The sequence below is a fragment of the Zonotrichia albicollis genome, chromosome 7 (genome assembly GCF_047830755.1).
Source record: "Zonotrichia albicollis isolate bZonAlb1 chromosome 7, bZonAlb1.hap1, whole genome shotgun sequence".
Lineage (NCBI taxonomy): Eukaryota > Metazoa > Chordata > Aves > Passeriformes > Passerellidae > Zonotrichia > Zonotrichia albicollis.
The window spans coordinates 24,784,491-24,803,549 of NC_133825.1; the positions used below are offsets into that span (position 1 = coordinate 24,784,491).

The 19,059-nt window shown below is 42.7% G+C and overlaps 1 protein-coding gene across 1 annotated transcript; it reads left to right on the plus strand.

The window, feature by feature from the left end:
• The first annotated feature begins 2,103 nt into the window (after nucleotides 1-2,103).
• LRIT1 (leucine rich repeat, Ig-like and transmembrane domains 1) lies at nucleotides 2,104-15,329 on the plus strand. The gene is made up of 4 exons (XM_005481549.4): nucleotides 2,104-3,154; nucleotides 5,654-6,120; nucleotides 9,335-9,640; nucleotides 11,945-15,329. The coding sequence occupies exons 1-4, from the start codon at nucleotides 3,033-3,035 to the stop codon at nucleotides 12,928-12,930; spliced, it is 1,881 nt and encodes a 626-aa protein (XP_005481606.2). The 5' UTR covers nucleotides 2,104-3,032; the 3' UTR covers nucleotides 12,931-15,329.
• The last annotated feature ends 3,730 nt before the right edge of the window (nucleotides 15,330-19,059 follow it).

The window sequence follows — 19,059 nt, forward strand, 5'->3', positions numbered from 1 at the left end:
ATTTCTTCCATCTGCCTGAATTATGGAGAGAGCATGAATGTAAGCAGAAGCAGCATCTTGTTGCAGCCCACTCGTCAATGCTGCCTCATGAAGTCTCTGAAGTGCAGGTACTGGCACCTACTCCAACAGTTTTAAGGATCTCTTTTCATTGTCTTTGTTTCACTGATTCTCTCTGTTCTCTTCTGCTTGCTCCAGTCTGAGACTCCACCTCGAGTACTGCATCCAGTTCAGGGAAATCCCAACAAAAGAAGGACCTGCTGGAACAAATCCAGAGGAGAGTCATGAAGATGAAGGGAGGCTGGAGCATGTCTCATATGAAGACAAGCTGAGAAAATTGATGTTGTTCAGCCTGGAGAACAGAAGGTTCTGGAGAGGCCTTGGAGCAGCCTTCCAGTACCTAAAAGAAGCCTAGTAGAAAACTGTAGAGACTTTTTGCTCAAGGGCATGCACAAGAGGGAATTACTTCAAATTGGCAGAGGTCAGGTTCAGATTATATATTAGGAAGAAATTGTTTACTGTTTATGAAGCAGTGAAGCCCTGGAACAGAATGGCCACAGAAAGTGTGGATGCCCCATCCCTGAAAGCATTCAAGGCCAGGTTGGATGGGGTTTTGAGCAACTGGTTGTAGTGGAAGTTGTCCCTGCCCACTACAGCAAGTTTGGAACTAGGTGATCTTTAAGGTCCCTTCCAAACCAAATCAAACCATTGTGTGATGCTATGATCTATGCAGCCTGTGAATCAGGGGAATATATCTGCCCCCTGTGCACCAAGGCCTGCCTCCTCCACTTCTTTCTCCTCCAGTTCCTTGTGTCCAAAGCACACCTGAGCTGGTTTCCACCCCTCCTGATGAACCTCTTTTGAGTTTCTGCAGAGTGAGGGCAGACTCTCTTGACCATTCAGATCAAGCCTAACATGGTGCCTTGATGGTTAACCCATCGTTTGGTGATGGTGTGTCAATGAAGGATTATAAAATAATCCAGTCAACAGGGAGGGAAAACTCCAACATGTAAATGCTGATAAAACATAACTGGCTTAATAGTTGACTGGTCCTTCTCCCTTCCTTTTCCTCCTTCCAGAGACACACTTGTGAATACACTCCAAGATGTGAAACCTGTTAATGTTTAACCTCTTTTATTTATCTGGTTTTATTAATCTCTCAGCCTTCCTCCAGGTCTTTCTCTTTCTTGTTCAGAAGTGACTCTGTCATGTTGAGTAAATAGCAGCTTTCTTGACAAAGTGCAGAGCACTAGCTGCTGCTAAGGTATGCTTTATTGATTGCTGTTGATTTTTACAAATTAAGTTTACTTCTACTGCTCCTGACATTTAGTGGTAACTTAAATGTTTCATTAGTGAGGCAAAATTGAGGTTCATGAAAGCAAACCTTACAATACAGTTCTGCTTTCTACAAGTTTATTATCTAAGAGCTCCAATGGAGGGAAACTACTTTATCAGATGCATTGAAAAGAAAACAGATGCAAGAGGTTAATTATGTTGCATTGCCTTTTCAAGTAGAATTTAACTTCAGATGTTTCAGTCAATGTTGTAAGTATTGAGCTGAGGCAGAGTCTGGGCAGCAAGGCAAGCTGACCAATGAGTACACAAAAAAAACCAATAAGCTTGGTCTTAGCTTGGAGATCATTAAGGGAACTGAGAAATCGTTAAATCTAGAAATGGGACCTAATGGAAGTCAATGAGAGAACAACTATGGACAGTTAATGAGCAGCACTGCATTATGTTCTCATCTCTTCAGAAATAAATAATACTTGAATTTCTCTTTGAACAACAGTAAATGTAGAATGTGAAAACAGCAGGGGGAAAAGTAATCCTTTGGGCTATCATTTCAATAAATTATTTCTGCAAGCCTTAATTAATTATCGGAGTAACTTGTGAAACAAGCTCATGTGAAACAAGCTCATGTGAAACTATGGCACCATAAAATGTCTGTTTAATAGTTAGCCCCAAACCACATCTAGATTACCTTGAAACTGAAAGTTCATTACCCAGAATTACTGAAAAATCAGCAGCATAATTTCATTGTGAAGAACACAGGTTGAACTCTGCATGAGAAGAGCTCCACTCCAGAAATGCTGGTGAGCAATCTTCATTAGGAACAACACTGATGTAAGCAGAGTCATTAAGCCTCAGGTAGTCTGTGCATAGACAGGTGTGTTATTGCTGCACTTCTGAGTGGTAACTTCTCATTATGTATTCCGAAAGGAAAGCAACAGGACCGCAACAGGGAGGAGTGCTGGAAAAGTGAGGTGTCTCTGGCTGACCTTAAGAGAGAGCTGAGCTTTTCTGAGCATTCCTGAATTCCTGCCACTCAGCCCTGCATCAGGTGGCACTCCCCAAAAGGGTCCCTTACCTGAGCTTAGCTGTGTCAGTGAGTCAGAGCCAGTGGCCAGTCCTGCAGGTGTGTGCTAGCCCCGGTAGAAACTGAAATATGTACGTATTTACTGGGTTATCAACTGTTTATCAGTAACAGGCTTGTTGCCAACAGTTCAATAACTGCTTTATCAAACTAGGAGTCTTTAAAAGAAAATAAAGCCTTTTAATAGCATCACTATATATATCTATATATATATTAGTGTTTTTAGATAGAAGGCTTACATTCCATTAGCACAAATAACTGTTTTAAATCTTACCAATACCTCTGCGAGGAAGTAAATTATTGCTAATTCCTGGTCAGATTACAGTTATCTTGTCTGTGATGTATGTCCCCCCAAAATAGATTTGCCTCTTCCTTGCATGAAAGCCCCAGGCTGCCAGAGGAGGGTGTTTTGAAGGGGCTGCTGAAGGAAGAAATGCCGTTAGTGGTTCCGGGAAGCAATAAGCACCTTCATGAAAATAACTCAAGTCCCCATCCTTAATCCCTGCCTATCCTTTTTTATCTGATGGACTCAGCGAGGGCTGGAAGATCACAGTGTGGCTGAAAACAAAAGGGAGTTAACAAGATGTGACCGGCCGATGGACAGAACAATAGGCGAAGCCCTGCACGAAGCCTAGCCCAGGTGTGCCCATGCCCAGGTGCCATGCGGCTGGCGGTGACTCTGCTGTGCTGCTGGGCGCTGGCGGGGCTGCCCCGGGCCGCCGGCTCCTGCCCCTCGCAGTGCAGCTGCGCCTTCCACAGCCTCGGCGACGGCACCAAGGCCAGGTACGCCGGGCGCTCCCGCGGCGGGCTCGGGGGTGGGTCTGCTCCTCTCCGAGGATGCTCGCAGCACAAAATATTGTCTCTGCACTTTGTGGCCATTATTTTTTCCAGTTGCTCCCCGCTCTAGCTATATTTGCAGAGGATTAGCTTCTGAAAACACAGTAAGCTGATTTCAGAGAAAGCGTTTGGGCATCTCCTCTGTAAGAACAGGAGTGACATAATTATTGCTGGTGTAATGGCAAAAAGGGAATAAAATTTAAACTATATATATATATATATATATATTTAACCTTTCTGCTTTAAATTCTGGTTCTAAAAGGTTTTATTCTGCTCTGCTGGTTCATTGTTAAAGTGTGACTAGATTTGATTCCAGTTGTGGTACAAACCCAACAAGGATTTAAAAATCCTTCAGCTGGTGATTTTAGGCATAGCAATAGACTTTAGACAAAAATGAACTAAAAAACCACAGTAACAACAAAAAAAAAAAAAATCAAAAGAAGTAAATTCTCAGACTGGAAACTTTCCGTTAAAAAAGAAGGCAAGACCAGAAGGACACCCATCTTTGAATGCAAAGCCATTGAACATGCATTTCTCTGGAGGACTGTTATAAAAGAGTCCTTCTGAAGGGTAGGCACAAAGTATCTGCCTTAAAGAAAATAGAGCCCATATTTTCATAAGGTGTGGTTCACAGCAGAGGAGATTTTGTGAGAGAGATACAGGATTTGCAAAATCCTTTGTAATAAACTTTTTCTAGATTGAAATATTTTTTCATTACAGAAATGAGATATTTTTGAACCCCATGAAATAGCTCTACTTTCTTATCATTTTTATGGTGCTATAGATTTAATACTAGAAACTTTCACAGTAAGAAGAAGCATGGTAGAGACACAAGTAGCCTGAAATTGCTAAAAGGAAGTGCAACAGCGTGAGAGCCAATTATTTTTCCATAAATGTCACAGTTCCCAGGGGAATTTCCTCTCAGGGACTGGAAAAAGCTGTTGTACATTTTAGTAAGATACATAATGAAGCAAATATCCATTAGTCCCTTAAGGATCATAATGCCACCCTTTTTTCTGCATTATGATTCATATTTCTCACCAGAAGGAGATTATCCCATAGATTAAATGTTTAATGCTCACTGACATAATTTAGGGACACTGTTAGAAGCATTCTGCTTTACTGCCATGGTCTTTCTGTTAGTAACATTTTGTGACATGACTACACAAAGTAAAATGTTTTATTTAAAGTGGTTTCTGAATTTTTCTTATTTGGTAGATTTTTATCTTACTCAAATCTCAGCCTTCAGCAGAGGGTGGGCAGGATTTAATGCCACAATAAAAGTGTTGGGTGAGAGTAATGTACTGTGTTTTGATTACAAATTAACAATTTAACTGTAGGCTCAAATAGCATTTAAATCTGGGAAGTCTGCCTGAGCAGTTCAGCAATGTTATATATTTTTGTTGATAGTAGAGGAATAATTGCTTTCAGCCAAAACCAGCCTGGTTTTGACAGCTTTGTAATATTCTGTTTATGGAGGCAGTGTGATAGGAACACGTTACCTGACTGATCACATTCCATTTCTTGTGGTGTCTTGTTCAGTGAGTAGACTGGAACATGCCCATCCAACCTCTTACCTTTTGCAGGTCCTTGGTGCTTTGTTAAAGAACTTGCCTTCCTGTACTTGCTGATAGGAAAATTAAAATTCATCTGAGAGACCTGTTTTGTCTCCCTTTGTTTCTCATGGCTCTCTACAATCCCAAGTCACAATTTTTTGTATGAAGGCTGCAAAATGCAGCACAGGCTTTTTATGCTTTGACCTTTAGAGATTAGAAATGGGGAGAAATGATTAAAACACATAAATCTGTCTTACTTTCGGTATAGCATTTTCCAGAGAGTTAATTTTCTGTGCTTTCACTCTCAAGACTAGATGAGCCTGCAGTGCAGTGACTGCCACCATCTTTACACACCCTCCATAGTAACGCAGAGCTTACTCCAGAGTTCTTCCAAGGAGTTGTTAGCTGGCTTTCTTATCCTCATTTCTCAAACCAGAGTTCCTGTGTCATATTTAATCTATATAACTTCTTGCCCTCCCACATGTCAATAAGTCTTCTTTTTGTAGGGCTTTTGTAGTTCAATTTTATGGATCATTTTGTTTTAACTTGCACTAGAATCCTCTGTTGTGCATGAATGTCATCATTGCTATCATAAGTACTCTAAAAAACAGATAGCAAAACCCAACAGGAACATTAAATGGGGCAGATTCGGACTCACACCACTCCAGGAGAGGCACAACACTGTGATCTCTGCAGTCAGAAGGTACATATTAATTACTGCACGTTGATGTATTTACAGTGATGATGCAGAGATCAGCAGCAAGAAAGAAATGACAAGAAGAAATCTTGTGAAAAAGGCAGATCAAAATCTTGCATTAAAATAAGGAGTCAAATCTTTTCATAATAAAAGAAAGTCCCATCTTTGCTTGTCTTTGTCTTTCCCCACCAGGACAGTGCTGTGTAATGACCCAGAGATGACCCTCCCTCCTGTGAACATCCCTGTTGATACAAGCAAGCTTCGGATAGAAAAGACAGCGATCCGCAGGGTGCCAGGAGAGGCTTTCCACCTGCTTCACAACCTGGAGTACCTCTGGATGCCCTATAACTCCCTGGGCAGCCTCAGCAGCATCACCTTCAAGGGCCTTCGTCGTCTGCAGGAGCTGAGGCTGGATGGGAACAACCTGATCTCATTCCCCTGGGAGAGCCTGGCTGGCATGCCCCAGCTGAGGCTCCTGGATTTGCACAACAACGAACTCACCTCAGTCCCCCCAGATGCTGCTCGTTATGTCAGGAACATCACATACCTGGATCTGTCCAGCAATAAGCTGATGACTCTTCCTCAGGCTCTCATTGCCACCTGGGCCAACCTCCAGGCTGTTCCCTACTTCCCCAATGACAACTCCAAGATCATCCTAGGTAAGAGAAGTGCCTGCCATTTTTGTAGGGGGCACAAATGTCAAGAGTTCCTCATCTCCTTGCAGCATTTTCATCCACTGTGGTTACCATAGCAAGTACCCTGCTATTATATGTATACAATTTCATACCCTAAATAATATGTGTACATTCATTTGCATATTAACAAACTCACCTCAGGCTCATCACACCCATCTTATTATGGCATAAATTTGATTATTTGCTTGGATCTTTGCAGCACAAAACTGGTGACTCTTGCTCAAGGCTTTTTTAGTTATTTCCACTGCCATTTTGGATAGCAATACAAATATGTTTACAGCTCTTCATCATTTGTGTGCTCTTCTCTAATAGCACTGCGTTTACAATTGACCCATTTTAAGCAGAACTAAAGAAAAGGATGGATAATTTATTATGCCTAAATTAAAGAGGAATAATGCCACGACTGAGCATAAAATCTGGGTCAGAGCTGTCAATTTGTCTCTTCCCAGAGCCTTGTATATCTGTTCACACAGAATTAAACCCTAGTCGACCCAAACACACCAGGACAGTGCTGCCTTGCAGGACAGCTATGAAGCTCCCTTCTGGTGGCAGCTCTAGGCTCCCCAGAGGTATGGCTTTGGGGCAGTTACCCATTTCTGTGTCAGGGTGTCTCACAGCTGATTCTCAGTTGCAGGATGTCCAGGTGAGGCTTTGAGCACATTTCCCAGTTCAGGGCACTATTACATGGTCTTTTAGCCCTTGTTCACTGTTCAAATCCACGACAGGTTGATGACGGCTCAGAGCTGTTGCCATCTGCTTGTACAGTCTCTGCAACCAGGGGTGGGCTCAGACACCTGCTGATCATCTCAGCAGAGGCACTGCAAGCTTCCTCTCACTCTGGCAAGTACCTGCTGCTCTTGGTTCCCTCGATAAATTTAGGAAGGTGAAGTTTTTAAAGCGGGGTTGCAGAGGAAAGAGATACAAGACTTAAAAAAAGATACAAAATACCACCTACAAAGCTTTTAGTGTCCTTAGCAGATGTTGCTGAAGGTTTCACTAGCATCAGGAGAGGAGCAGGTGTTTCACGATCCTGTGTTGCCAGATGCAGTAACAAGTTCTTTAAGCCAAAACTGGCAGTTTGGGATTGCCCATTTCATTCATGGCAAGACTGCCTAGATCATACTTTTCATTTTTAGAGTCAAGTTATGTGTAAAAGTGTTATTCCATTCAATATAGATTAGGAGAATGTTTTATCAAGAACAGATACACGTGGCCAAACTGAGTAGTATCCGGCTATGCTCAGGTTGATTGTGCCAGAATCCTAAAAAATTCATGTCGCCATATGAGTACAATGCTAAAATTAATGCAGTAATGTACACTCCAGCTTCTAGGTCCTGTCCTGTGGACACCCATAGGAACCATGTAGATAAAATGCATGTCTCTCACAGGAGCAGGCTGGAAAAACACAGCTGCATGCTTCTGTTTCACTCTGCCCATGACTGTTTCTCATGGAGGCATAAAAAATCATGAATAATAAAAAGAGTCAGCCCAATCCATTCCTTGTCTGCAGTGCATCACTGTGACTCCAGAGCCACTGCTTGCAGACTCCCTCAAGAAGAAGTAATTCCTCGGCTAAGTTGCTGGCTGACAGTCTGTGCCAAGGGTGCAAGCTTTTGCACATGAGGCCTGACCACGTGAGCCCATGGAGCTGTGCTGTGCAGGGCAGCAAAGGCCTCACTGCCTCTGTGGTGCTGCTGCTCCAGCTGGAGCTGGGGCACCTGCCAGGGAACCTGGGCTCAATTGCTGTCTAGTGCATGAACTGGAAACTGCTAGAAAAATGCCACAAAACAAAGCCAAGCTGAATGTTCATTACTTACTTAGTCCCCCTTCACTTTAACATATTAATTTACAAGGACTGACCTCCTGCCAAAACCCATCACTCCCAGATCCTCTTCTAAGCCCAGGGAAGAAGATATGGAATGCACTCAGGAGATTTTTTTCCACAGCATCTTTAAAACACCGTGAGGGAGTATCAGTACTGTTCCCTTCCAGGCAGGTGCCAGCCCCAGGCATGTCCTTGGGCTGTGCATGGAAAAGAGGAGTGCAGCCCCCTCAGAGGGAGCAGAGCTCACTCCTGTGGCAGGCAGGAGGCGTGGGAGCCACGCTCCTGGTTTAGGCTTCAAATGTGTGCCTGGGGTTGGATGGCATTCATATCCCTAGTGCCAGTTCTGCTAGCTAAAATCATTAGAGACCACAGCCTGGCCACAGCACAGCTGGATGTGAGCATTTGTAAATGGGATGACACAGATTTCATCAGATGCAGCAACTTCTGTTCATGGATATGCATTGCTCCAGTTCCAAATTTGCTTTTTCAGTACTATCTTCACAGGTCTATTTTTAATAATGCATATTTTTTTCAGAATTGGAATTCAATGCAAACTAAGAGAGCAGAATAAAGAAGAGCAACATTCCAAGAATCTGAAACAGGAGTGTATTTTTCAATATACCTCATTCTGTGTGTATAGCCTAAATATAGTAATGGTCTATCTACATTTTTTATATACCATAACAGGCATTGTCTTCAATTTAATCCTTAAAACATTTCTTTCATATGATCCAGTATAAATTAGCATTTCAGGAAAAGCAACTGATTACCAAAATAATGAAAATAACTTAAGAGTAACAGGGCTGGAAGAGAACTATGACAGTCAAGTAGGATCAGCCACAGCTATTGCAGGTGTGAAAAGTGGTATGACAATCTGGCTAGTATTTTAAAAAGGTCCAGTGAGAATTTTCTGGCCTGTCAGAGACTTCATAGTCTCCCCATGCCAAAAGAATCCACATGAGTACTTCTCCCATGAGTACTTGTTTTTTTCATCCTGGAACAAAATGTGTTTATAATGAATTTTTGTTTTGCTTCTTTATGTGCACAAATCACAATGTTTTCACGATATGAATAATGCTGCTTTGAACTTAAAGAATATGATTTCAGATGCAGATTTGGAGATACTTTAGCAAGTCACATTTATTCCATTCTGGCAACTGTGGGATCCATCAGACTCAGCCAGCAACAGTGGGGGGACATTCCCCTCCCCACCCCACATACTCCTGCACAGGCAGCTCTTGCAGAGCACAGTGGGACTCTATCACACTGTGTCCTGCTGAAAAATAGAAACAAAAGTGGCAGAAACAAAAGGTGCTATTGGAGCGACTTAGTGCCCTAATTTCTTTTTGACAGGTTTGCAAGACAATCCTTGGGTGTGTGACTGCAGTCTGTACGAAATGGTGCATTTCCTAAATTTCCAGTCTCCTAACATAGCCTTCATTGAGCCCAGGCTGAAATGCTTCACCCCCAGGAGCCTTGCAGGAGTCTTCTTCAGCCAGGTGGAGCTGAGGAAGTGCCAGAGCCCCGTGGTGCACACGTCTGTGGCCAAGGTGAAGACCATCCTGGGCAGCACGGTGCTGCTGCGCTGCGGCACCACGGGCGTGCCCATCCCCGAGCTCAGCTGGAGGAGAGCTGATGGGGCTCAGCTGAATGGCACAGGTGGGTTTGGTTTGGGCTTTCCTGCACACGTGCAATGAGTGAGGCAGGCCTGGACAAGCTGCAATCCACTCTTGCATTGTGATTTTCTATAGACTGTACAATAGTCTATATACTATACTTGTATGTTGATCTTAATATTATCAGATAAATGTCTTTTATCATGCATAGGAAGTTGATTTTGCTTTGTTTCATAGCGATTGTAGTGGTGAGACAAGTCAAGGGATTTTCTGGAAATCTGTTGGAGCTGAAGAAATGAAATATTTCCAACAGTAGCAATTAGCTGTCTTCAGTTAGTTATTTAGTGACTGAAAAGGATTCTCACTGAATTATTCTATATTCAATTGTATTGCTAGTCCATTAGCAAACATCTCTGGCAGAGAAATGTCTGATGTGAATTCAACTGGGATTCAGATCAGCTGTACAAGAAAGAAAAGGATGCAAACATACAGCATTACTAAAATATTAAAAGACAAAAAAAACCCCACTAAAGTGCTGAAGGATACAATACTTCAGTGGGAATGTCCCCAAGGAATCATTCCCTCTGATAGACTGACAAGCTCTCTGTGGAAGAAACCCTGACTACGTGGTCTGAGCACCTCTCCAGGGGAAGCTTTCAGACAGACACTGGTTTTGTGACTGATCATGATTTCATTTCCATTCACAAGGAAGTCTGGAGCTGTAATTGCAACACAGGTCCTTTAATTTGTGGGGAATTTAGGGAAGAAACCTTTACTCTGCTGAAGACAGTTATCCTTAGCTTTTTGTGCTAGAAGTTTTCAGTCAGGACCTGAACCTTCTTGCCTCCAACCTGCCCTGAATACTCCTGTATGCTAGTCCTGGCCTGACTTTCATAGAGGATCTAAACCCAGCAGATAAAGTGCTAAGTATTGGGTCTGATGTTCAAAGGGTTACAGGGCTCCTTGGTGCACAGAACAGGGAAGAGAGCAATTCTCTTTCACAGCAGAGGAACCATTTGTAACAAGTATCATTTCCTGGGATCTGCACAAGTCATTGCTCTGATGTGCAGGATGTGCAGGATGCAGCAGAGCTGCTCCTCATAATGATAATGTGTACCCACCATGTTTCCTACACCTGAAACAGAGCCACCACAAAAAATAGAATGGGGTGATTTCCTGAAAGCCTGTGTTGAGTTTACCTTGAGCTACAACTGAGAATGATGTATTTTGTGCCCCATTAAATCAGACACTAGCACCTTTCAATAAAAAGCTGGCTGGAAAGATAGGTTATTTCTCAGCAATGGCAGCTTCTGTGCCAATGCTATAATGTGACTATTTGAAATGCTGGTGTTCTGAGCAGAAAGGAGTGAGAAACAGCACAGTCTGTATCTACAGGTAATTGTCATAGGTAGACCCACAGCTTCATGTGTTTTAAAATACTCATTCAGTAAATAATTAAACTGAAAAAGTAACTTCTGTTACCTTTATATTTTGCTGCCATTGGAAGGGACCCTGCTTGCCAAGGCTGGATCCTGACCCCAAGAGGGGTTGGAAGAAGTTTGCATCCTCTTCTCTTTGGCTTTCAGACATCTCCCTGGTTTACCTTTCAGCAGGAAAGGGCTGAGACAGCATGTGCCTATCCTAAGGAGGCTGGTTAAATGATGAGGGTGCTTTACCCTTCCACAAAATCCCAACTCTTTTTTTTTTTTTTTGCACCAATAGGAAAAGGCAATAAAAGCTAGTTTTGGTCGGCAGGTAAATCACATGAGCAAATCAACACTCAGCTATGTACATGTCCTTTGGTAGTAACCAAATGTACACCTGTGTAAGGATAAACACCTGCAGTAATTGAGCAGTAGAAGGGATCTTATCTTTCAACTATTTTTCCATATACTCTAGGCTAGTCCATGTGTGTTTGTTACAATAAAATCTCCACTGTTCGTATTTTCTTTGCCTCCACAGTCTGCATCTAATGCTCGAATAGATCATGTTGCTGCTTGCTCCTTCCACTCTTTTAAGTATTGCACCTATATAAGAATTTTCAAGCTTTTATTTTTAATGGAAGAACCCTTCCTGTTATGTTTTCTAGCTGTACATCAATTTGGAAGAAATAGCATCAACTTTTTCCCGTATATTCATTTTGAAGTCGTTCAAATCCTGATGTAATCTAGTCTTTTTCTTAGGTTTATTTTGATTTTGTAATGTTCTTGGTAGCAAGCAGAGATGAGGATTCTTTATCATATACTTTATCAAGCAGATATTTGGTGATAGATCTTAATATTTTACAAATATGGAATTAATTCAATTTACTATTGCCTGTTCATTTAACATTTTTCCTGCCTTGCAGTTCACCAAGAGATTTCCAGTGATGGGATGAGCTGGTCTATCCTGGGCCTGCCTGTAGTCTCTTACCTTGACTCTGGAGAGTACATCTGTAAAGCAAAGAATTTCCTGGGGGCAACAGAGGCCTTCATCTCGCTCATCATCACAGACTCAGAAAGCACGGATGACCCTAACTCTAGTGCCAAAGGCACGTGGAATGGCAAGGCCAGCGGGATGGAGGCAGCTGCCTACAATGACAAACTGGTGGCCAGGTACATTATCACCACCTCCACCGTGCCCACGCTGGGGGCTGGGGCGGGCACCGGAGACAGCGTCCTCCTCCCGGACACGGCTCAGGACAGCAACCCCCAGAACCTGCTGGTGAGCCCCACCACGGGCCAGCAGGAGCCAGAGAGGATGGTGAGGTCTGTCAGGGTCATAGGGGACACGGACCAGAGCATCACCCTGGCCTGGAAGGCGCCTATGGCAAAGAACACCACGGTGTTCAGCGTCCTTTACGCCGTCTTTGGGGAGAGGGACATGCGGCGGATCAACGTGGAGCCAGGCAAGACCAAGGTCACTCTGTACGGGCTGCTGCCAAAGACCAAGTACATCGTGTGCGTCTGTGTGAAAGGGCTGATCCCCAGGAAGGAGCAGTGCATCATATTTTCCACAGACGAAGTGGTCAGTGCAGGAGGGACGCAGAAGCTCATCAATGTGGTTGTCATCAGCGTGGCCTGTGTCATTGCTGTTCCTCTGACCCTGGTGGTCTGCTGTGGAGCCCTGAAACGGCGCTGCAAGAAATGCTTTGTACGCAAGCCCAAGGACGCGCAGGAATCGTACGTCACCTTCGAGAGCCTGTCCCCTGGGGCCAAGGCCAAGGGCGTGGAGGGAGAGTACCTGACCAGGCACACCCCTGACGAGTCCAACAGGCTGCTCTCCGCCCGCTCCAGCGTGGACTCGGAAGCCATACCAAAGATAGAGGGACAGCCCAATGAATACTTCTGCTGACAGTACCTAGGCTGGCTGTCAGCTCACCCAGGGGGAAGGGGGTGGCTGTTCTGTGACTCTGCTCCAGCCCTGCACATCACCCTGTCCATGCTTCTGTCTCTGACACGTTCTGGAAGAGGATGCAAGAAGACAGACAGTGCCCAAGCTTTACAGAAACATGTTGCTCACACCACTTGGGGTTGGCTGCTTTGTACACAGTCAAAAGCTTCTCCGATAATGGCCTCGTTGTCCTGGACCACCTTTTTTTAGGTTTTTTTTTCTTTTTCCTGTCAAATGAAGTGTGCACACTAAGTGTAAGGACATTAAGAAACATTTCTGAGTGTGCTCTGTTTGGTATTGTTTAGGACCTGCTCTGCAGTATGCTACGTATTTTAATCTCAGCTCTTTTGATGTTCTTTTCGTTGACAAGCCAAGGGAGTATTTAGTAATTTTAATAAAAACTTAAGAAGGTGAAGATTGAGAGTCTCACCTTTTGCATCCCCCATGTTTGCATGAAACATGCAGCTAGATCCTTAATAGATCACTAAATAGAGATGTACAGCAACCCTTTCTAATATGTCCAACATAATTACAACTCTATGCTCTGAATTCAGAGAAATGTGCAAAGGAGATAGAAGTGAAGAGACAAAACCCAATCCACTCCAAAAACTGCATAATAGAGAGCATTTGCTGATTGCATTTTGGGCCTAAACTCTGTTCTAAAGATATGGAACAATAGCAAAGGTCTTTCAGTATCAGTCCTAGCTGGCATTCTATGTCTGTATTGTAATTAGTAGAATATGTTTTATACCTCGTGTGCTAGATTACAATCATACAGCAGCCTACTCTGCACATTGTGTGTGGTGGTGTAATGCGTTGCAATCGTACTGGAAAACCTACATTAGACAGTTTTGCAAAAATCTCCAGCTCTGTCACTGCTGCCTGTGCTCCTGGCAAAACTGATGGTGAAGGCCCACATGATCAGCCAGGTAATTGTGACCTGGTCATGGAAAGAAGTTGCTCTGTACAGAGCAGGAGAAAGTGATGTGGTGTGAGACCACTGGCCATGCACACATCAGCCATTCCTGATTATGCTCTCAGTGGTAGCAGACGCTCAATGAAGTCTTTTTGGGTTTCAAACATTTTACAAATTCAAGGACCCTGAAAAAAACCTGTCCAATATTAATCTAAATGCACTTTCATAGTCAGGGTGAACTGATCAGTCATTTAAGTTCTGCAGCTTCATTGGAATTTGAATCTGAGTGCTTATCACAAACTAATTCCCAGATGTGTAATTTTCCACTCAAGTCCCTTATGTAGTAATACTGCATGTAACATTTTTCTCTTTGTAATAAATATTATTCATGAAGAAAATTATATATGTTCTGCCAAATGCTGAATGGGAAAGATCCAGCCAAGTTGAAATGCTAAGGGATGAAGCTTGCTGAATTGTTCTGAAATGTGTTTGTAAATTTATTGGAAGGACTTCCACTCACATTCTGGATGTGTATGTACAGCATGGCTTAACAAAATTCACTGGCTGGAATGGAGCCCTGTATGGATTTTGCTAGTCCTCCTTGTACAGAAGGGTTTCACTTATGTTAGATTACTTGGCCTGATGGAAAAAGCAAGTCATTTGATTTCAGCATAAATACCAGCAACAGGGATACACCACAGGAGTTTCTGATGGGACTCCCTGTATTCCTTACATTAATTATAAGGAACTTCTCTTGTATTGGGAGAATTTGTCAATCCCTGTATAAAATAACTCATGCTACTTCTATCACTGGACTGTGCAGATTTTTAGGTTTACAAGTAAAGTTTTGTAAAATTATATATTTTAATGCAACAAATTAACTGATGAAAGATGGTACGTAATAGATATATTCCCTATTTATAACGTTTAATAAAAACTTTTTAAGTTTTGTCTCAACCTGATTATATTAGTGAGGAAAAAAATGTATCAGTTTTTGTGCTGAGTTGCAAGGATTGCTGTGTGTAAGCCTGGGTCCTGCCCACATATGCAGCAGGAGCACTGGGCTGTGCAGAACTCTCCCTACCACGGCCCTGGATGGGTAAGCTCCTGAAGAACCAAGGCTGTCCTGACGTTTCCCTGTGTTGAACAGAGTGCACCTACTGCCCAAGGGCTTTGCTGTAAGTCAGGAGCTGACTGGGAGCCAGAAGAATTCACTTTTCAGCTGACTGGAGACATGAGCTGCGCCATTTGCTGCACCAGCCCTGGCGAGGAGCAGCCCTCCCCTGCTGGAGCCTTGGTCTGTGGGCTGGCTGTGGAGGAGGCACCAGCTGGGCCAGCACGGGCCCTCTCTGCTTGTGATCCATCGAGGGATCATCCTGGGACATTCACTGTGGATGCGCTCAATTTTACAGACTCTACTGGGTATTTTTTGTACCTTCAATAAATAGTGATCCCCAATAGAATAAACGTGGTGTCTCTCATTCCTGTGCCCTCTCTCACTGTCTCACAGCTGAGGCATTGCAGTTTATCATCTCAGCTGCTGCTGTTCAAGACAAGCTTTTCTCTACTGCACTGGTGGTTTATACACAATAGGCAATAGGTACAAACTTGCACATGCTCTGTCTTGTCTGGCATTGGTCAGAGGTAAATTAGGTGGGAAATGTCAAACCATGAAGGAAGCTGATGTGATTTTAATGCTCTGAGTCAGTTTTTCTGAGGTCTCAGACATGTAAAGATGTACGTCACTGGATTTTCTGTGTGTCATAGCAGGGCTATTTGGCACCTAGTTTCATTCTTACCTCCAGGTAAGGAGGAAACCATTTCTTTCTTGATTGAAGTAAATTCTCAAGATGTGCTGTAAGAATCAAAGCAAACATCTGCTATTGCACTCCCTCTTAACAAGCCTGGACAGGATATTGCCATGCCCACTAAACAGTATTACATCAACTCATTTTTAAACACTTTGATGCATGCACTGTCTGAAACACCCAACTGTAGCCTTCAATGCTTATGTCCTGCTCAGCAGTGATTTCTAACACTGAAAGCTCTGGCAGAGGGACTAATTGAAAAGCATCAGCCCAGACAATTTCCTACAAGAAGAAATGTCATTTCAAGATGGAGTTTGACTCCCTGGCCATAGCTGGCAGCACACAGTGGGTCATCTCTTGGCATTTGCTTTGGCAATCAGCACAGTCTCCTAAACTCCATTTCCCACAGACACTGTCTCTGTGGAGATTTATTTTGACAGCTTGAGTTTTAGACAGCTTGTTCTGCATTTTGGCTTCAGCCAGGATGTCACATGATGTTAAAGAGCAGCTGAACTGAGTGGACATCTGCTGTCACAACAGTGACCATTACATTTACAAGCAGGCATAAACTGGGCTGAATTAAAAAGGCAGCAAAATCCCAGTCCAGTAGGGAACATAAGCACAATGACTGTGGCTAACACTGGGGGATTTATTTCCCTTAGTTCCCCCTCTTCTCCTTCCCTTTCTCTCTACCCTAATTCATCCAACTTTGCTAAGTGATTCACCACTGGACTCCCAGGTTAATACTGAACCTGCTGAGTCCACTTGGGGTTGGGATATATTTAGATAAATGGCCTCTCAAGCAGCAAATAAATATCAGCCTGAACACAGCCAGAGCATTGGCCCATGGTACTGAATACCACTCTTTGAAAGGCCATTTTCCAGACCTCTATAAGATAGGTTGGACTGGCAGGAATTCTCACGGGGAAAAAGGAAAACAACTGCAATTCTTCTTTATTGTTTTTTCTGTTAAGCAATTCATTTATTTAAAATAAGGTATTTCTAACAGAGAACCCTGGATATCATTTTGCTTCCTGCATCCCAGGACATTGGGCACTGTGCACCTTCTGGTGCACAATTTATTATTTAGGTACCTGTAAATAAATAACACTTCACTTTTCATGAACGATTTTTTGAAGACGTGACTTAGCTGCCACATACTGTAAGACCCTCCCCATGGGCCATGGAGGAGGGGTGGAAGGTGACAAGGAGGGGCTCTTCCTTTCAAGCAAAGGAGGTTTTGGGCCTTAAAAGTGGTGAATCCCTTGGCACAATGTGCTTCTGCCTCTGCTGAAAGCTTTCTGTTCCCAGGCCCTGCAGCTCACACATGGGCAAACTCCAGGATGTGCTCCTGACACCCAGGAGTTTTCTGACTAACTACATCATAAATAGTTTGTCACTGTTTTACCCTGTTGTAAAGGGTAAAATAATATAATTCATTATAATAAAATTATATAATTATGGCATCATTATATATTATATAATATATTATATTTTGATTATGATATTATATATGATATATAATATAATATATAATGTAATGTATAATATAATATAATATAATATAATATTATATTATATTATATTATATTATATTATATTATATTATATTATATTATATTATATTATATTATATTATATTATATATATAATATATAACATAACAGGAGGGGGAGATGTTGGAATGCAACAGGCATTCCTCTGGCACAGGCCCAGAGGGAAATCCAGGCACAGGGACTGAATTGAAACCCTTGTAGAAACTGAGATATATGAAGCCACAAAGTGAAACAGAAATATAGATTTAGAGTACAGATTTTAGCTTTTAGTAGAAACTTATACTAATTGCCTTGAGCATATAAAAATACTACATATTTATATATAAAATATATACAAAAATTAATATAATATAATATAATATAATATAATATAATATAATATAATATAATATAATATAATATAATATAATATAATATAATATAATATAATATAATATAATATAATATAATATAATATAATATAATATAATATAACATAATATAGCATAATATAATATATTTAATATTTTGTACTGTTTTATTATTGTGAAATTGTATTTATTATTCTTGTAAAGTGTAAACATATAATACTATTATTATAATAGAAATGAAAATTGTTTTATTAGGGAATATTTTCATGGCAGACCAGAGAAAGAACAAAGGCACCGGTGGCTGTGGCGTTGCTGGGTGATGGGGAAGGACACTCCCTCCCACGGCAGCTGCCGCGGCTTCTCCTGCACTTCCCCAGCTCAGCCGCAGCCCTGCTGATGGGCGTCCCCTCTCTTTGGGTACATGGGAAGTGCACAAGGAAGGAGTGCCTCAGTGACAGGGCTGCAGTGCTGCCACCCCCACTGCAACAGCAGCACCTTCACCAAGAAACTCCTCAGCAGCCACCACCATAGAAGGGGATTTTCAGCTGCTGTGCTACAGACCAGCAGCCTTTCCCCTTCCCAGCCACTGACAGGTCAGAATACAGGGCAGTTGTCGAAAAATCAAATACTGCACCATGGACAAATAAGGAACATTTCAGCTAGAAAACCCAAACCATAAAAATAAATCCCCTATGCTTGTGGTTAGATGGGAGGCACTGCCAGCAATAGCATCCCCACAGGCCCATTCCTTGTGGCCCGTTCCCTGTACATGGGGGACAGAAACAGAGTATCAGTCCCCTACCAGTTCATTTTGCTGATTTGTCATGAAATAAAAGCTCCTGTTGATTGAAACATTGCAGAATCAAGCCTGTGTTTTCTGTAGGCTGAAAGCAGCACAACCCTAAGAGCCACATATAGCTCTAAGCTGCCACACTTTAAATACTTTTCTATCCTGGTCCCATAGGTTAGAGGTTAAGCAGGTTCAGGCTAATCTTGCTTTGTGCCCCAGCGTCACACACAAGGGCAGTGAGGTGCAGCCCTTTTCCCAGGCTGTAGTGAAGCCCATCCACACTAGATGGCCCCAGGAGAACGCAGAACTCCTTGGAAAGCACAACTGAAACCTGCTCTGTTGGCTCAAAAGAGATCAATACATTTGGTTACTCAAAATCCCTTCTCCGAACAGCTTAGTTTTTCAAGATGACCGAAAGGCAGTCGGTACGTGACTTATGAGGGAAGCCAGAGAACAGCACTGAACATTTGTATTTATACAAAAGAAATTGACTTCCTAGAGACTCTTGTCAGAGAAACCCCCCATGGACTGCCCACAGCTACATTTCAGAGGAAAAAGGTGCCATGTTTATGCTTCCATGCTGTCAGATCCTAGTTTGGGGAGCAGGCTTCACGCTCACCATGAGCAGAGCCCACCAGACAGGGTTTGGGGGAAGATGCACGGGGCAATG

What these genes read in the sequence shown, in the direction of transcription:
- LRIT1 (XM_005481549.4), top strand. Translation starts at nt 3,033, where the DNA reads ATGCGGCTGGCGGTGACTCTGCTGTGCTGCTGGGCGCTGGCGGGGCTG. An exon ending in CAACTCCAAGATCATCCTAG is followed by an intron (nt 6,121 to 9,334) that starts GTAAGAGAAGTG and finishes TCTTTTTGACAG; the next exon opens with GTTTGCAAGACAATCCTTGG. An exon ending in GGCTCAGCTGAATGGCACAG is followed by an intron (nt 9,641 to 11,944) that starts GTGGGTTTGGTT and finishes CCTGCCTTGCAG; the next exon opens with TTCACCAAGAGATTTCCAGT.